This window comes from Naumovozyma castellii, chromosome 3 (assembly GCF_000237345.1).
Source record: "Naumovozyma castellii chromosome 3, complete genome".
Classification (NCBI taxonomy): Eukaryota; Fungi; Ascomycota; class Saccharomycetes; order Saccharomycetales; family Saccharomycetaceae; genus Naumovozyma; species Naumovozyma castellii.
Genome location: NC_016493.1, coordinates 825,202 through 842,851, shown reverse-complemented (window position 1 = coordinate 842,851; position 17,650 = coordinate 825,202). Strand labels below are relative to the sequence as shown.

Here is a 17,650-nt window from a genome sequence, read left to right as displayed (position 1 = left end):
AAGCGAATGGAAACAATTTTTGTAGAGGCTACATCGATTTAAAAAATTACACAATTTTTAAAAGCAGTATATCAAAAACGATCAAAAGAGGAAGAAATGTCTGATATTACGAGCAACGTCATTGGAACAAATAAAGAAAAGGAGTTCGGCAGGTCCGGGAAGTCTCAATTTTTATTACCACAGCAAAGCGTTCCAATTGAACGTTCTCAATCCGCAGATCAACCGACACAACGAAACTATGAAAACATCCAAGGAACCGTTTTCAGAACAACCTCTAATACTAATCTTTTACATTATATGCGGCCCGTTAAGGAAACTAAATGTATTTCATTAAGTTATGATCCAGTTTCAAAGACCCAGATCTTAAACCATTACGAGATCGTAAAAGAACTCGGAAATGGTCAGCATGGGAAAGTCAAATTGGCTAAGGACATACGAGCTAATCAATTGGTTGCCATAAAAATGGTAAATAGATACGAAAAAAAAACCTACTTTGCTGGACCAAAGAGAAATGATCCGAATAAGATCAAGAAGGAGATTGCGATCATGAAGAAATGCAATAACAAACATGTTGTGAAATTAATTGAAATCTTGGATGACTTATCTTCAAGAAAAATCTATCTCGTCTTAGAATATTGTGAAAAGGGTCCAATATTGTGGTGCCCGAGAGACCAACTAGAAATCGATTCAAGAGGACCACCTCAGCTGTCTTTCCAACGTGCAAGGGAGATATTTAGAGACGTTATCCTAGGATTAGAGTACTTACATAGCCAGGGAATAATTCATCGAGATATTAAACCTGCTAATCTATTGATGGATAAAAATGGTGTTGTCAAAATTTCTGATTTTGGGGTATCGCTTGCAGCCAATGGTAATATCGATACCAATGATGATGAGTTAGAATTAACAAAAACAGTAGGAACACCAGTTTTCTATGCTCCAGAGATATGTCTGGGCGCTGCTGCAATGGAGCGGTTTAATCTAGATAAAGATGAATTATTTAATGGATCTTGCATTTCTTTTAAAATTGATATCTGGGCGTTAGGCATCACATTGTACTGTTTGCTATTTGGAATGCTACCCTTTGTGTCTGAGTTTGAATTGAAATTATTTGAGAAAATCGTGAATGAAAAACTACGGTTCCCAACTTTTGAAACATTACAAGACAATCACATTTCTGAAATTTCACATATTAGAGAATTCGTTCATGCTAAAGATCTCTTAAATAAATTGTTAGAAAAAAACCCTGCGAAGAGAATTTCAATACCTGATATTAAAGTTCATCCGTTTGTTTGCTGGGACTTTAAACATACGAAACTACTTTCTGAAGATCAGCTTGAATCAAAATTGAAAGAGAATTCGTTGTTCCAAAGTAGACAAGATAAAGATTTCAAACAGATACTAATATCAAATAAGGATATTAACAGTGCAATCCTAGATATAAACGAAGGAAATTTTTCTTTTGAGAATGGAGCTGATGATTTATCGACAAAACCAGTGAGCTTAGAACTTGATGCTTATCCAAGCCAAGAAGCGTCTAGAGTTGCTGAACCAGTGCAACATCACATAACTGGAAACAAATTTAACAGTAGCGAAACAGAAACTTCTGAACTTCACACAACTTCTTTTGAAAAACAGCTTCAGGATTTTGATCTTAGATTCAAAAATAAGAATAGTAATATGGTACCATTACCAATAGATTCATCATTTGCTTCTCTTGATAGCTTCTACGTGGATAATTATGCAATGACCCAATTGGATACTAATTCTAATAACAGTTCGAAAGTTGAGAGATCAAAAATTCCCTCAAACTCATCACTTGGATATCAAGGACGATCGAGTAGAACACAAATGCAACCATCGATAACTCCTAGACAAAGAAACAGCTCTTCATTTCCAAAGACATCATCTTCAAGCTCCAATAAACTACGAGCACAGGATCATTCTAGACTGGGAAGAGCCAACCAAATGGAAAAACATATTATTAGTTGTGACTCGAATACCGTGAATTCATCATCCGTCAATAATGCTGGGATTTATTATGACGACGCTAAGGCTAAGCTCCCTGATCCTTATAGGGATGATGAAATAAGTCATCTCATGAAAGATCGCTCCTCTAGAAGAGGTAGCATATTCCCTGATCTTGACTTGCAACATGAATCTAGCAGCACTCACTCATCTACTAGTGAAGCTTCATCTGATTCGGATCATTCGACTGGTTACGACATGATTCCAAATTACAAAGATCTTGGAATGAGATCCCCCGATGCTAGCATCCTATCAATACGAAATCTAACTGATTTTTCTAATTCAATCGGAGTCCTTCATTCGCATCTTACAAACGAAATCAATGCCACCAATAATGGATATGAATACACCGAAGAAGAAAGTGAAGAGGAATTTGTCTTGAAGACGAGAGCGACTGGTCGTGTTCGTCGCCAGCATTCCGTTGCTACAAATGCAACTAGTCATAATTCTAATCATACCAGAAGTGAATCCATATCAACATTGACGTCCAACAGAAACATGACTCCGGAAATGTCAACCCTTGACATGTCAAGAACCACATCTACTAACATGAACCATTTTTCTTTATTTGGCGATCAAGGAGGATTAACGCTTTCCCAACCCAATTCAAAAGCAACCACACAAATGTCGAGTGCCAGTGATCTGAAACGTTCCAATCTTGACAAATATATGGAGCAGAGAAATGTATCCGCAGAGGATTCTCAAAGTAATTTCAACTCGAGACATTTGCTAAAAGATGTACTAGAGCAAGTTGGTACTGAAACAGGGAATTCAATACCTCATATCGGAAAAACTGATCAATTTTCACATCGGTGACTTATTCTCGTTCTATATATTTATACATATTTTTCTAAAATTAATTAGTAGGCTTTGAAACTATAAGTCTAAAAGTTTGAAGGTAACTAGCAAACGGCAAAATGCATCTTATAAAAATCTTCAAAGAATAAAAAAAGTAGTTTTAATGTTCTATTAAAGAGTAGATAAATCGTTAAATAATCTGTTTATCGTAAGTTCATTATTTATTTGTAGGTTGGGTAATCAATGTAACCCTTAGCACCACTAGCATAAAATAGATCTCTTTCGAAATCATTTAAAGGCCATCCATTTTCTAGACGGTCTGGTAAATCTGGGTTTGAGATGTACATTCTACCGTAACCAGCCAAGGTGTTTGGATTAGCGGCGATCTTTCTAGCGTTTTCAGGTTTGTCACCTAATTCACCAGTTCTAATAACAATACCTTCCCAAATTGAGTAAATGAAGTCATTGGAACCCTTAGTGTTTCTCAATTCTGGCTTGTCATCCCAAACATTTGGTGGACATGGCTCAACCAAATGAATGTAAGCAATTCTCTTACCTTCAGTTGCTCTCTTTTCCAATTCACCAATAACGTAACTGTATTCAGCAAGGGTCAATGGGTTAGCACCACCGGACATACCACCGTACATACCCCATGGGGAGAATCTAACACCAACTTTGTCTGCACCAACGGCGGCAACGACAGCATCGACAACTTCTAAAGTGAAACGAGCTCTGTTTTCAATAGATCCACCATATTCATCAGTTCTGTTGTTAGACTTGGAGTCTAAGAATTGGTTCAACAAATAACTGTTAGCACTGTGAATTTCAACACCATCTGCACCAGCAGCGATTGCGTTCTTGGAAGCTTCAACATAGTCCTTGATGTATTGCTTGATTTCATCCTTGGTGATACCATGTTGTGGGTTGTTAGACTTAATGGCCCTTTCCTTTCTTTCATCATCCAAATACAAATCATCAGTGGCAGAGTCATAACGTAAACCTTCCTTGGCTAAGGTATCAGCCAAAGATTGTCTACCAAGGACCCACATTTGAGCCCAAACGAAGGACTTGTTTTCGTGAATCTTGGCGAAGATCTTTTTCCATTCGGCAATTTGTTCCTTGGTGTAAATACCTGGAGCATCTGGGTACCCACCAGCTTGAGGAGAGGTGAAGATACCTTCAGTGATGATCATGGTACCAGCTCTCTTAGAACGTTGGTCGTAATATTCAGAAACTAATTCAGTGTTTGGAACGTGATTTGGAGCTCTCATTCTGGTCAATGGAGCCATAACAATACGGTTCTGCAATTCGGTGTTACCGACCTTGATTGGCTTGAATAAGTCGGTGTCAGCTAGAGCTTCTGGTTTGAATCCTTGGACGAAAGTCATGTTATTAATTGATATTAGAGTTGTGGTTGTACTTTTTGCATAAAATTAATAAAAAAAGAACCCATAATGAGAAAGGGATGATATATCATATTTTGAAAGAAGTGGGAGCTTTTATACTCGAGTCTCCCTCGTTTGTTCCCCTAGATTTAAGTTCCAGTTTTTCACATAATCAATTGTCGAGAATTGCTGATGAATCTCGAGGCCGCGGGGTAGAAACGGAACGGAGACGGAAGTGGCACACGGAGACGGAAGCGGATCGTACGATTGAGTAAGCATCCGCCAAAAGAAATCAGTGCCCTATTATACGTTGAGGAATCCTGAACAAGCAATTGCCCCGGTGTTAAACACATGTCATCAACACCACTTATTAAAAAACGCCGACTACAAAGATTTGTGAAACGATTCATACCGGAAGTGATCCAATTATCGATTTTTCCCATTCCGTTTGGCTATCTATTTATCCGGGATACGGAACAACTTGTTTCTCGAACTTACGTAAGGGGAATAAAGATGAGTCTGTAAGTACCTTACACCAATAAAGGCTTGAAAAAAAATACACATTATCGGACGCTAATGAACCAAGTCAGTGGGTAGGTTAATGCTTTTTTCCCTTATCTTGAATTCTTGAAAATAACTACTAGTATCTTTCTTTGCGTTACGAAGATAAGGTGGATTTGATAAATTATGAACAGAATCAAGTACAATAGCTGTAAAAACTGCAAATAAGAAACTTTTATACCTGTTAATTAAATTGAGTGTAGATGAATATATATCTTAACAAATATATTATATAATTCCTTTTTATGGTCCTACTAGACCAGTACTAACATTTTAAATTATAGTGCCATATTAGCTAGAAAGAAAAATGATGCATGGTAACGAAAGTAATTTGCATAGGTCGCATCACAAAAAAAATACAAAGATCAAAGTTGTGTCATTTTTGTTCTTAATGATTTCAATCTATGTGTGATACTATCCATGTATTTCCTTATAATTTGTTTGTCATGCTCATCTAATACATTGTGATAATCGGGTATATCTTCAAGATTCATATTATATTTAAGGTCATGTTCGCTTTTATTCCAACCTGTCGATGGTGTATCAGATTCCAATGACGTCTCTAACATCCATAATGCAGTTGCGTAACTGATTTCACAATTATAGAGGTTTTCACCACTCAATTCCATCTTGGCGGCAGTTCGAGATATTTCCAAAGCTCTATCGTATAATAACTTTTCCAATACAATATCATCCAAACCAGTAGAATTGGCAACGTTGGCGGTTGCCGCTGTTACTGATGATGAAGATCCATTACTCTTAGAAATCTCATCTAATTTCAATTTCAAAAAGTCAGCCTTCTCCAAACACTCATTAAATCTTTCTCTAATCCATTGAACCAAAAGATTTAGCCTCAAAGAACAAACTTTTTCATTTGACTCATACCACCAACCTGAAGTCACTTTCATTGATTTCGCTAAAATCGAAAGTGCCTTCATATAAAGCATTATTGCCTCCGTACACAAGTGTCGTAATTGATCAGGAGGTAGATCTGCAATTTCAGCCTTTTTAATTTGAGATTCCTCTTCGTCTATTATGGCGCAACTCCCGGTGCTTAGTCGTTTTGGCGGTAAAGGTGCAATCTGTTGAAACTTTACTTCTGCATAAGAATAAACAACGTAGGCTCTGGCAGCTTGACTCTCCAATATGTGTACTATTTTGTTACTATCAAGTTGTGCTGGCTTTAATTGCTTCATATCCATTGATGGTTCGATATTGTTGATCCTTAATATTATATTTTCTGTTAAATCTTGAAATATTCTTGGGTTTAGAAGTAATAGGTTTGGTTGATATGGAGAATTCTGAGAAGTTAAAGTTGTTGCGCCAAACAGTTTTGTAGAAGCAATTTCCAATGCCTTTGATAGAGCTCCTGAGGGATTTAATGATGATATTGAAAGACGGCGATCGATTACGGACGGACGTCGTTGTGCAATTAATGGAGCTGTTTTATTTGTTATTTGTTTTGTTTCATTTAATGTATTTGTAGTTGGGTTTATCTGTATTTGGTCCTTTGATGGCAGGTAACTTCCCATAGAAGTACGTTTTCTTTGAGAATTAAAAACACTTTGCTGTGGTGTTGGATTGGACCCTAGTTTTGCTAATTCATCTGCAAGAGAGTTCACCTCCACACTTTTCTTTTCTACGACCACATAATCTTTCCCAAGATTTATTTCTGAACTAGTCTTATCATCAATTTTTGTTGCTTTAGGTTGTGAATTTGGTTTTTGTTTGACTAAATTATCGATTCCACGTTTTCTAGTAATTTCTCTATCTTGATAAGTCGCAGTATGAGGTTTGGTATGATAAAGATCATCTTGAAGGGCAGATGATGATATTGATGAAGCACTTGCACTTGCCGTTTCTGAATCTTCAATCTTTTTTGGAGAAACAGGATTATTTCTTTTATCAGTCAAGTACTCAGATATAAATAGGTTATTGTCAATGACATCTTTGGATTTTAGTTCTAATTCTTGTATATCATCATTATCTCTTGTTTCATAGGGCGAAAGATCAGCATTTACTAATTCATTGTTGAAAAATTCATCAAATTCTATTCTCTCTTGTGGATCAAACGTTAAGAGTTTGGAAATTAAGCTTTTTAGATTGTTATCAATTTCAATATATGTTGGGAAATATATCAAATCGTTTGCCTTCTTAATTTTTTTGTATAATTCCAAATGATTGGACGCTTTAAATGGTGGATTCCCGTAACACATTTCATAAAGTACAGTACCGACCGACCAAAGATCTGCCTTTGCGTTATACTTTTGATAATTTAGGATCTCGGGGGCCATATAAAGGGGTGATCCACATAATGTTTCTGCCATTGAAGTATTAGGTAAGAACCTTGCAAACCCAAAATCAGCAATTTTTAATATGGGTAGGTTATAAATCCCAACAAAACCTAAATCATGGAAACTTTTAGGGTCATTATAGTTAATTAATGGAGCAGATAGTAATAAATTTTGTGGTTTTATGTCTCTATGAACTAAATTTTTAGATCTTAAGAATTTTAAAGCAGAAGACAGCTGTTGTAAATAATTTAGAATAAAGGCTTTATGAAGCCCATTGTACTTTTCGTTGGGTGGTGGATACTTTTTGAAAATTTTCTCTAATAGGGGGTGGTTCTTGATCAGCTGTTGACGTTTCTTGATTAGAAACGTTAGGTCACCTAGAGAACAATATTCCATTATTAAATAAAAATCTTTAGATGTTCTTTCAAAATCAATAAGTTTAACAATATGAGGATGGCTAATCTTCTTTAATATAGCGATTTCAATTTCCAAATTTTCCAACAGTTTTTTATTCTTTAATTTTGATCTTGGTACTATCTTAATGGCAAAACATGTTGGATTATTAATGCTTGATGAGTCCACTACTGATTGGTGCAGATGAGGAGAAGTGGGTGTTATTAAATGGGCTCTATGAACGGTGGCAAAGGAGCCTTTACCTATTTCCTTATCGACAATATATCGATCAGATCCCACGTATATAGTGGTTCTTTCATTATTATAAGTGTTTCTTATTCTGTTGCGTGGTATTGATGTTTTATCCGTACCGTGCTGAGTAACTTGTTCTGCCATGTTTCCTCTATCGTTGGAGAACAAAGTGTAATATTCTTGTTTGTTGTTATGTTCGGCAGTCTCAAAATAGGATGCTTGTCAATAGTGTTTGGTTTGTCCTGTTTTGTAGCCCAAAACTGTTTGGTGTTGATTTGGATGTGGGTGGATGGTTATTGATGATGATGGACCTCTTATCAAAGGACGCGATTTTAGGGGAGCGCGAGACAAATTAGTAATTAGTCACCCACAGTTTGTTTTATTAAGTAACCTCATACAAATACTAAACTGACGTTAATACTTAATGGGTGACTACCTTCTTGATGATGCACGTGTATGACATTCATTAAGGTGTTATGACACGTGCGCGTTTGAATAATAACATTATTGATCGTCGTTAAAGTTTGTATATATATGTAATATCTAAGATATATCGTTTATTGTGGGTAAAATCCGGACTGAAACTGTTGTGGTGCCTGCTGCTGTTGCATTAGTAGCAACTGTTGATATTGTGGGTTATTTGGAGTAATTTCAATTCCGTTGTAGTAAAATGATGGCATTTGAGTCTGATAGACAGCCATCTGTGGTTGTATTTGAAGCTGCGCCTGTGCTTGAGCCTGAAGCTGTAGCTGTTGTTGTTGAACAGCTGTCGTATACTGTTGTTGGTCAACATATATCGTCCCTGTTGCCGGATCCAAATACTGTTGAATGCCCCCCGGAACTGCTCCAGTTACAGCGTTTGGAGCTCCGGTCATTACACTATCCAAACCATCAAATACGGCAGGTTGGGGACCCGAAAGCGTGGATTTCCTTTTAGGTAATGGAGGGTTAGATACAGCAGATGGAGCGCTTGTTGGAGCACTAGACATGCCGCTTCTAGACTCATTTCTTGAAGAGTAAGAGGAAGAATCAGATCTTTCTATTATATCTAATGAACGATTAATATCCCCGTGTGTTCTTTCTAGTGCATCCTTTATTCTTTGCGTATCTGTTGAATATCCCATATCTCTAAGTTCATTCAACTGCCTGCTATATTTAAACCTCCCATGGCGAGAGTCATGTGGATGATGACGATTGCTTCCTCCGTGGTAATCATCATATGCATCCCTATTATCATAAGAACCATAATCATCATCATATCTACTTCTAGACCTACTGTCTCGTTCATCTCTCTCTCCGAAATCCTCGGGTTTAACTTCATCATATCTAAACTTCCCCAAAATATATTTATCTCTGATGAAATGCTCCACTATAGATTTATCATCATCACCATCAAATGGGAAAGGTTCATGCTTTGGGTTCCAGAATTTATGGTTCCCTTTATTCCCACCCAACTCAGCGAGGATATCCATGTCATCGTTGTTCCACTTATCCAAAGATAAAGACTTCAAATTGGAAAACACATCGTCTTCCCTACCATTCAATATCTTCCTGTGCACTGATGCACATCTGCCGCATAAAAAGACTCCCAAATTAATTGAACACCACGTAGGGAAAGTGGAACCGCACTCCCCACATTTATTTGCGTTTTCTGGGGCGTTTAGGAGATCTCTTAATTCATTTTCAATATTTGGGTTTCTTGACTTCTTGATCTTTAGTTTTGATCTGCCACTACTGAATCTAGCCATCTTACTTCGTCTTGTTTATCCTAAACTGGAGTGTCTGAGTTCCTTCCTTCCCTTACTTTATTTCACACCACGTAATTTTAGTAATAAAATTTGGACCGGAAACGACGAGCGGGTAACGGGGGAACAAACAGTAATAACAATGTCAATAGACCAAATAACATGTAGTTCAGAGGAATTTAGGGCCTTACAAGGTGTTTTATTAGCTAACTAAACCTTAAGAATAAATGTGTGTTATACCCACCTTGTACCTTAAGGGAGTTCCCCTTTTTGGTATAGTAGTAATAGCCGCCCATCATCTGTTTCGCGTCTTGTAGTTATAAAGTAAGTAGGTAACCCTTATACTTTTATAGTAAGACAGGATAACAACTAAAGAATAAATTTCAATATTTTGCACACTCCTTCAGATGGTTTGTTACTCCAGCGTTATCTAACAAATATCATATTCACGTACTAACAAATGCATTTAATTAGCCCCCCAAGAAACAAAAGCAAAACTCCAACCAGGAGAAGAAGCAAGAGTTACTAAAATTCCTACAGGCTACCTATTCTTTCTATACTTTAAAGGAATTAGAAAAGATGGTTCCTAAACACTGCAAATCCATCTCATCTGGGATCCTGGTTAAAGATCTATTGAAGGAGATGATCGATGAAGATGTGGATGATATTATCCATATGGAGAAATGTGGGAATATTAACGTTTATTGGAGTTTTAAGGGACAGGCTTTATGGAAACAGTATCAGTTATGGGAGGGCCTTGTATCTTCAGTTAATGCTTGCCAGAAAGAAATCGAGTCAAAGAAGATGATGTTGGAAAAAGCAATGCGGGAGGAATACTGCGATGAAATTGAAGGTACCACTTTTAAAAGGAATTGTTGTTTAATTGAATTGAAGAAATTGGATGAGGAATGTAAATGCTTGAAAAAGGAAATTGAGAAATTGCAAACTGTGAGGTGGGATCAAGGTAAAATCGTGGAGGAAATTGAAATTAAGAAGGAAAATTTGATCAAATTGGAGACCATTACAGATAATATTGAACTTTTAATTGAATATCTTGTTAAAAAATTTAATGTTGACTCCAGCCAAATTAGGAAAGAGTTTAATATTCCAGATGAATTCAAAGAGTTTATGAATATTAATTAATTGATTAAGTTCCTAAATAAAATAATAAATAAGCTGAATATATAGATAAAAAAAATGCTGCTTCAAACTGACGATCTTTTCCTAATCGGTTCCATGATCGGTTGCTGTTCATGTATCCTGACATGTTGATTCAAATTATCATTCCTGCTGAATCTTTTATGGCAAACCGAGCATTCAAATGGTCTCACTCTCAAATGAATCGTCCTAAAATGTCTCTTTAAATGTTCATGTCTCTTAAATCTTTTCTTGCAAAGATGACAAAAATATTGCTTGGAATCATCGGGCAATATAGATGGTTTCCTACCTCTGACTTTCGGTTGGTCCTTCTCATAATAAAACCCCACCGGCATGGTCGCCAAATTAGTACTAGGCTTTAACCAATCATTGCTTAATACTGAATCCACAGAAGAAGGTGCTGTAACTTGGGGAGACACCCGATCATTTTCAATGTTTGTGATGTATGAATATTCATTATTTCTATTATTATTAACATTAATATTGTTATTGGTAACCTCGGGTTTCTGATCCAATTGAGAAGTTAAGAACTGCTTCGAATTACCTTCACTTGCGGTTAAATTTTTTAAGATATCAAATTCTTTCAACCATGAGAATATTTCATCCTCGCTTGTTGTTCTGGAGGGCTTATTTGGATAAGCATTGTTTCCGCTACCTTTCTCATTATTACCAAATAAGAACGAAGCCTGGTATGGATAGTTGTCATCATCATCGTCGTCATCTGTATTGTTATTGTTGATGGGTATTGGTTCGACCTGACTCAAATTCAACAATTCCGGACGTTGCGTCTTTTTGGTTGAAAATATTTCTGAATTGGCAGGATTTGACCAGCATGTATCAATTTCGAAAATATCAGGCTCTTGCTTCATGGGGGTATAATTCCACTGGAAAGTGTCACTGAAATAATTTTTTGCCATATTATATTTGTTTTTAATTTATGTATGTGTTTACCTTACTCGGTTAAGTACAAAAAAATAAATACAAGTACAAAAAACCTTGATAAAATTCAATGACTGTATAACCTATTTGTCTTTAAATATTGTTAGTTCTTCGAGCGAAGTGTTCAACAACAACAACAACATGCGAAAATGAGTCGCCATAACCGGAAGTCACCTTGAAAATAACTCCAACGGACGGACCTTATCACAAAAAAAAAGTTAAAAATCCGAATTTTACTAAGGATTTAGTAAACCCGGGGACAGAACGGTAACTGATGACAACATGGCTGCAGCGAATGAGCCAATCCCTTGCGCCAGAAAACCAAATCTGGAACCCAACGCCACATGATCGTGTAGCTGATTCAGGCACATCGCTATCTCTTCGCGATCGATAACACATTGGGCTTGGCTAAGCAAACCTCCGCGGAGTTCCTTATTTCCAGAGACATGGCTCAATATCGGACTTATGCTGACCAATATACGTAATGGGTCAACAGTCGTCATTTCCTGACATGTAGGAACAATTCTTGAGAGTATCCGATCACCAGCTCAGTCAGTGAGTCTAGAGCCGTAAGCTTCTAGATATCCAGACCCGATTACCTCAGCTGCGGAATGTAAAACACAACATGTGTATCCCATTATCTCTTCCCTGGATCCTGATGGGTTTGCTGACAAAGGCCTCTGCATCGAGATAATAAGGTTTATGCCATTAAGATTAACTTTAACCGTCGATACAGATCCAGCCAGCATGGATTTACATCTGGAAGGTCTTTATTTCCGCGGAATTATCCCAACGTGGTTAATTTTATCAACTCCACATACCTTAACGGTTATTGTGTGTACTACTTTGGTAATAATACATAGATGATTTGCTTCCGTGGTAACACTACGAAAATGACCTTATACTACACGTTGAGTATTGTTTCTTTGATGACTTCCATATCCGCGGATGGGCTATATGGAGTTACGCACAAAAGTTAACGTTACAATTGTTACGAACCATGCTGCTGAGTCTTGGCAATAACGTGCTCCACAGTTCCAACGTCCCGGTTACCTTAGTGATGGAAATCCGTTTTATGGTTTACCGTCTTGTTGAAGAGGCTTGGTGGTCATCCTTTTGTGATGAAATCAACCTGCTGAATCGTCCAGAGGAGTATCTCAAACTCGGAACAACGTAGCGTTAATGTTACTACTTTGCAAAATAAGCTTTCATGATTAAGGTACCAAAAACCATTAATCGATCCTTGTTGCATGTCCAATTTTAGCCAGAAATGGTACGTATTATCAATTTGTAAACAAGGATTAACATCACATAATGATCTGCTAAAGTTATCATAAAATTACGTAAACCTCTCGAGGGTTTGCCCTAAAAAACCAGCCCTAAACTTGATTATAACCCTAAACCTTATTCCAAATACGGCTCTTTCAGTCTCATACAATCATTGAAGGATAATTTATCAACTTTTTAAGGCATACCTACCTATCAACTGATAATTTTTCAACTGATATCAATACAAATATCTCTCTTTGTAATCAATAAAAGAAGCTTTTTTGCACCAATCAGAAATGTCTGCGATAAAGCCATCCATTCTGTTTATAGCTCAACCAAACATTGAGTCTCCCCTATTAAATTCCGACCAATTTCTCGAAGATTTCAACATTATTGAACTGACTCTAACTACAAAGGATGCATTCCTACAACAATTAAAAGATCATAAAAATGATAACATTGTTGCAATCTATGGGGGATACCCTCAATTTACCCCAATAGGTGGACTCACTAAGGAGATAATCGAACATGAGGATTTCCCCCTTAATACTTTGAAGGCCATAGTTTTATGCTCAAGAGGTTATAACATGATCGATTTAGATGCCTTGAAGTCTCATGGGATCCAATTATACAACTATCAGGATGAAGTGGATGAATCGCAGGATTTGGAGGGGTTTAAGATGGGTCAGGTGGGTAATGATGTGGCTGATTGTGCGTTATGGCATGTATTGGAAGGTTTCAGAAAATTTTCTTATCAACAAGCATCTTTAAGGAAATATACCGATACCCTGGTTACAAGAGCTAAGTTGGCTGGTGAGGATGGATACGCATATGGCCATAAGTTTAATGGTGGTCAATTTATTCATTCACCAAGGGGGAATAAATGTTTGGTTCTTGGGTTGGGTTCAATTGGGAAACACGTTGCCCTAAAATTACAAGAGGGGCTAGGTATGCAAATTCATTACTCAAAGAGAAATGAGGATTTACAAGTTAAAGAAAAATATAACTGGAAATTCCACCGTTTGGATGAAACTTTATATAGCCAATTATTCCAATTCAAAGCAATCATTTGTGCATTGCCTGGTACACCTGCCACTCATCATTTAATTGATGAGAAATTTTTAGAACATTGTAATGGACCGGAATTGACTTTAGTAAACCTAGGTAGGGGTAATATCGTGGACATCGAGGCCGTAACAACAGCTTTGGAGGAAGGCCAATTAAGACACTTTGGCGCTGATGTTTTTTATGGTGAACCAAAAGTTAATGAAATGGTCATTGAGATGGAAGATACCACATCCGTCACACCTCATATTGGTAGTAGTACTCTGGAAGTATTTGAACAAAGTTGTGAATTAGCATTAACTAATATAATAAGAGCAACAACTTGTGTTGAAGAGAAGAAGGCCGAAAATGAAGAACCTCAATACTTTTCCCGTGTTATTTGAGTCAAGAAGAACCTAATTTTTGAAATCACTTTTCTTTTAACTAAATACCATAAATATACTAAAAAATATTTCATTTTACATTTGCTTAAGTATCGAGTTTGAATGTATGAGTCTATATGAACTTTTGGAGCTCTCCTCCGTTGCACCTTAGGTTACTTGAAATGATCGTGAAGTCCCTAAATGCTCTATTTCTTTCTACCTTTCGACTTCGATTTATTATGTTTCCCCGTATTCTTGCCCTTATTTGAAGTATCGTTCTGGCCAGGTAAAGATATTTTCAATTTATCAACACAAATCAACAAGACTAAATCTTGTTCCTTTAAACTTTTGATCATTTCATGCTCTCTCGGCCAGTCACTTTCTTTATCATTCTCAGTTGGATCTACAGAACGTTTCATGAAATGATGCAAGATTTCAGTCATAGTCTTAGTTTTCTTTGCATTACCTGGCTGAACTTTGACTTTGTATTTACATTTTAGCAAAGCAGGCCATGGAGCGAAAACAGGGACAACATCGATAATTTCATCATCCTTCTCTAAGGTTGGTTTTAATTCTTCTAAAAACTTGGTATAGTTAACATGAACTTTTTCGTTCCTGGTAAATTTCAATGCTTGTATTTCTTTTTGCTTTTCACGCTTTGCCTTCTTGTATTCTCTTTTCTGTTGTTTGGCTATTTCTTCTTTTTCTTTCAATTGTTGCTTCTCCAAACCTTTTAACGTACCTAAAGCCTCTAATCTAAGAAGTCGTTCAGTTTCATCTTGGTCGGCATATTTCTTTTGCATTTTCTTTAATTTTCCTTTTTTACCACGGACTTTTCTATTCATGTTTTCAACCATGTTTGTAGCAATTGTTTGAGTATCAAAAACATCTTCACCGTCAGTTTCATTTTCACTGTCGTCCACCTTCGCATCATCTCTTACCTGAAGATCTGAGAAATCGTTGTCTATTGTTTGTAACATTTCTTCTACCGGTTCCGTGGTCCCAACGACTGGAGATGCTTCCTCTTCAATATCCTCTGGGTCAGAAGAGTTGTCATCATCTAAAGCTGAAGTCTCATCTTCATGATCAGATTCTGATTGAGCTGTTTTAACTTTCCACATGAACCCAAATCCCATAACTAACTGAGATGCGGGCAATTCATTACGATCTTTCTCATTCTTTAAACGGAAGACACCAGGTGATAAAACACTTTGGTCAACATCGTCAAATTTAGATACGTTCTTGGCAAAACACCACCAGGCTGAAGCTGCAATCTTTTTGGACCAAGCTTCGCTAGAGGACATACACAATATTCCAGCTTGCATCAAAGTATTTGGAGGCACCTCTTTTCCATCTGGGTTCTTAATCCATACTTGTGTGTTAAAATGATTTGACATGTAGATATCATTGTCTTCGATAAATTTACTGTAAATTTGATCAGTTTCTACACCATTTTTTCCCATCATAACAAGAAACCCTTCTGAAGAGATAAACCAATTGTATTTCTCAAAGAAGTAGGGCGTTCTAATTCTTTTCAAAACATCATGAGAATCCTTTAATTTTTTCTTCAATTGTTTATCCACCCTTTCTTCAATATTCTTCATTGCCTTCTCAATGTTCTTTTCCATACGTTTTTGCTTTTCAACACTGGTTTTCTTAATATTGAAATACTCAGAGGCATTTGCATATGCAGTTAATCCCAAATCGATGGTCACTTTGACGGTATTTTTATCAACTGTTGCAGGCTTCTTTTGGCCCTTTCTTGATTTTAAACGTGATTTTCTTTCAGTTCCTTCATCTGTTTCAAAATCGGAAACATCTGAGTCACTTGATTCATCAGATGAGGAAGAATTATCACTTTCCGAGTCACTGTCAACATCACTGCTACTATTAGATTCATCACTATTTTCATCATTCTCTTGGGTTGGTGTCAATCGAACAGTAAATTTGTTTTCCTTCAGATTTAATGGCAGTTGAATTAATTGAGCAATCATGTTTCCTTTTCTCTGCTCACTGAGGATCAACTTTTCGATTGTATTCCAATCCATTTGCTGATCCAACAGCCCTTGAATTGCAAGCTTAGCTTCTTCAACCAAGTCTGCATTGGCTATAATTAAGTGCCCCTTTTCCTCATTTGAAGCTTGAACATCTACCAATGCTTGAATCCTCCGTTCATTTTCCAGACGGGCGTCTTCAATCTTCTTCTTTGCTTGTAACTCTTGGGCTTGAATACGCAAGGCATATTTGGATGATTCAATCGTAGAGAAAAAATTATCCAGGGTTTTATTGTATTGACCATCGATTTCAATAATATGAGTGTTTGCTGAATTTTTATCATCGACATATGGCCTGAAGGGGTGGAATGTTTCATAGACATATTCCAAATCGGAATTATCCCTTTCACTATTGTAATTTTCATTTTTCTTTGCCAAGATAAACCCTTCTCTTTCTTTCGCTGTCAATAAGGAATGGTACTCATCCTCAGTCATAGTTAATAATTCAACCAGTTTCTGAGATTTGTCTTCGAACTCCAGGGCAGATGTGGATGGATCAAGATGAAGCATTTTACAATTCTTTGAAAGTAAATCGGATGACAGATGAGGCTCCTTTGAAAGTAATAACTTATGGATTGATGGAACTCTTATTTTCTTCTTCTTCTCACCTTTCTTCTGACTAACGTTTGCTTCTTGTAATGCGGATGTTGCAATTGAGAATTTATTTCTGGTTTCAGTTAACCATTCCTCCACTTGGGAAGTTGTGTACACTTTCTTGTCTTGCAACGCTGGAATATCTTTCAAGAATAAACTTTCATCAAACATTTCATAGGTCTCACCAACTTTGTTTTCATGTTCATGAACGATTCTTTGCAACGATAGAATAGTTCGATCTTCGTTTAATAAGATAACATTACCAGCACTAAAAAATTCTAAAACTAAATAGAACAACCCATCAGCAAATTGAAGAACCAAAATTCTATCGTTTTGGACTTGTCTCAATGCAGTCAATCGTTTACCCTTCAAATGCTTTCTTAGTTTCACAACGAACCCCGATGGAGCAGGAGGAATTGGTCTATTAAAATCAGTTAGATGGATTCTCAACCCACAATCAACTATAACATTTAGTTTAGAATCTGGCTTGTTAAATCTTAGAAGAAATTGTCTTGTTGAATCTGAAACATTGTAGATGTTATTCAACCTATAACTCTCCAACGAATTCTTCAATTCTCCAGCTAGAATTTGCAAATCTAAGGAACTAATTCTCTGCTTCATTGCCAAAAGTTGGGCTGATAATAGTTTATGTCTCTGGTGAAGAACAGACTCGAAATATTATCCAGTTCTTTGATGGTGCCATTTCATATTAACTCTTGAAGAAATTTCAATTTGATGATTAAGTAAATTGTT

General features: G+C 36.6%; 8 protein-coding genes across 8 annotated transcripts; 3 read left to right on the top strand and 5 right to left on the bottom strand.

The window, feature by feature from the left end:
- Positions 1–96: 96 nt before the first annotated feature.
- On the top strand, positions 97–2,844 carry TOS3 (serine/threonine protein kinase TOS3; the record flags this gene model as incomplete). The annotated part of the gene is made up of 1 exon (XM_003675718.1): positions 97–2,844. The coding sequence occupies one exon, from the start codon at positions 97–99 to the stop codon at positions 2,842–2,844; it is 2,748 nt and encodes a 915-aa protein (XP_003675766.1).
- A 203-nt stretch (positions 2,845–3,047) lies between these two features.
- NCAS0C04110 (alkene reductase) lies at positions 3,048–4,214 on the bottom strand (the record flags this gene model as incomplete). Its single annotated transcript, XM_003675717.1, has 1 exon — positions 3,048–4,214. One exon carries the CDS (start codon positions 4,212–4,214, stop codon positions 3,048–3,050), a length of 1,167 nt encoding a protein of 388 aa, XP_003675765.1.
- A 923-nt stretch (positions 4,215–5,137) lies between these two features.
- On the bottom strand, positions 5,138–7,855 carry ATG1 (serine/threonine protein kinase ATG1; the record flags this gene model as incomplete). Its single annotated transcript, XM_003675716.1, has 1 exon — positions 5,138–7,855. One exon carries the CDS (start codon positions 7,853–7,855, stop codon positions 5,138–5,140), a length of 2,718 nt encoding a protein of 905 aa, XP_003675764.1.
- A 413-nt stretch (positions 7,856–8,268) lies between these two features.
- On the bottom strand, positions 8,269–9,459 carry GTS1 (Gts1p; the record flags this gene model as incomplete). The annotated part of the gene is made up of 1 exon (XM_003675715.1): positions 8,269–9,459. One exon carries the CDS (start codon positions 9,457–9,459, stop codon positions 8,269–8,271), a length of 1,191 nt encoding a protein of 396 aa, XP_003675763.1.
- A 576-nt stretch (positions 9,460–10,035) lies between these two features.
- On the top strand, positions 10,036–10,599 carry MND1 (Mnd1p; the record flags this gene model as incomplete). Its single annotated transcript, XM_003675714.1, has 1 exon — positions 10,036–10,599. The coding sequence occupies one exon, from the start codon at positions 10,036–10,038 to the stop codon at positions 10,597–10,599; it is 564 nt and encodes a 187-aa protein (XP_003675762.1).
- Positions 10,600–10,661: 62 nt separating this feature from the next.
- On the bottom strand, positions 10,662–11,531 carry NCAS0C04070 (C2H2-type zinc finger protein; the record flags this gene model as incomplete). Its single annotated transcript, XM_003675713.1, has 1 exon — positions 10,662–11,531. The coding sequence occupies one exon, from the start codon at positions 11,529–11,531 to the stop codon at positions 10,662–10,664; it is 870 nt and encodes a 289-aa protein (XP_003675761.1).
- A 1,587-nt stretch (positions 11,532–13,118) lies between these two features.
- Positions 13,119–14,270, top strand: NCAS0C04060 (putative hydroxyacid dehydrogenase; the record flags this gene model as incomplete). Its single annotated transcript, XM_003675712.1, has 1 exon — positions 13,119–14,270. The coding sequence occupies one exon, from the start codon at positions 13,119–13,121 to the stop codon at positions 14,268–14,270; it is 1,152 nt and encodes a 383-aa protein (XP_003675760.1).
- Positions 14,271–14,455: 185 nt separating this feature from the next.
- On the bottom strand, positions 14,456–17,518 carry RQC2 (Rqc2p; the record flags this gene model as incomplete). The annotated part of the gene is made up of 1 exon (XM_003675711.1): positions 14,456–17,518. The coding sequence occupies one exon, from the start codon at positions 17,516–17,518 to the stop codon at positions 14,456–14,458; it is 3,063 nt and encodes a 1,020-aa protein (XP_003675759.1).
- Positions 17,519–17,650: the final 132 nt, after the last annotated feature.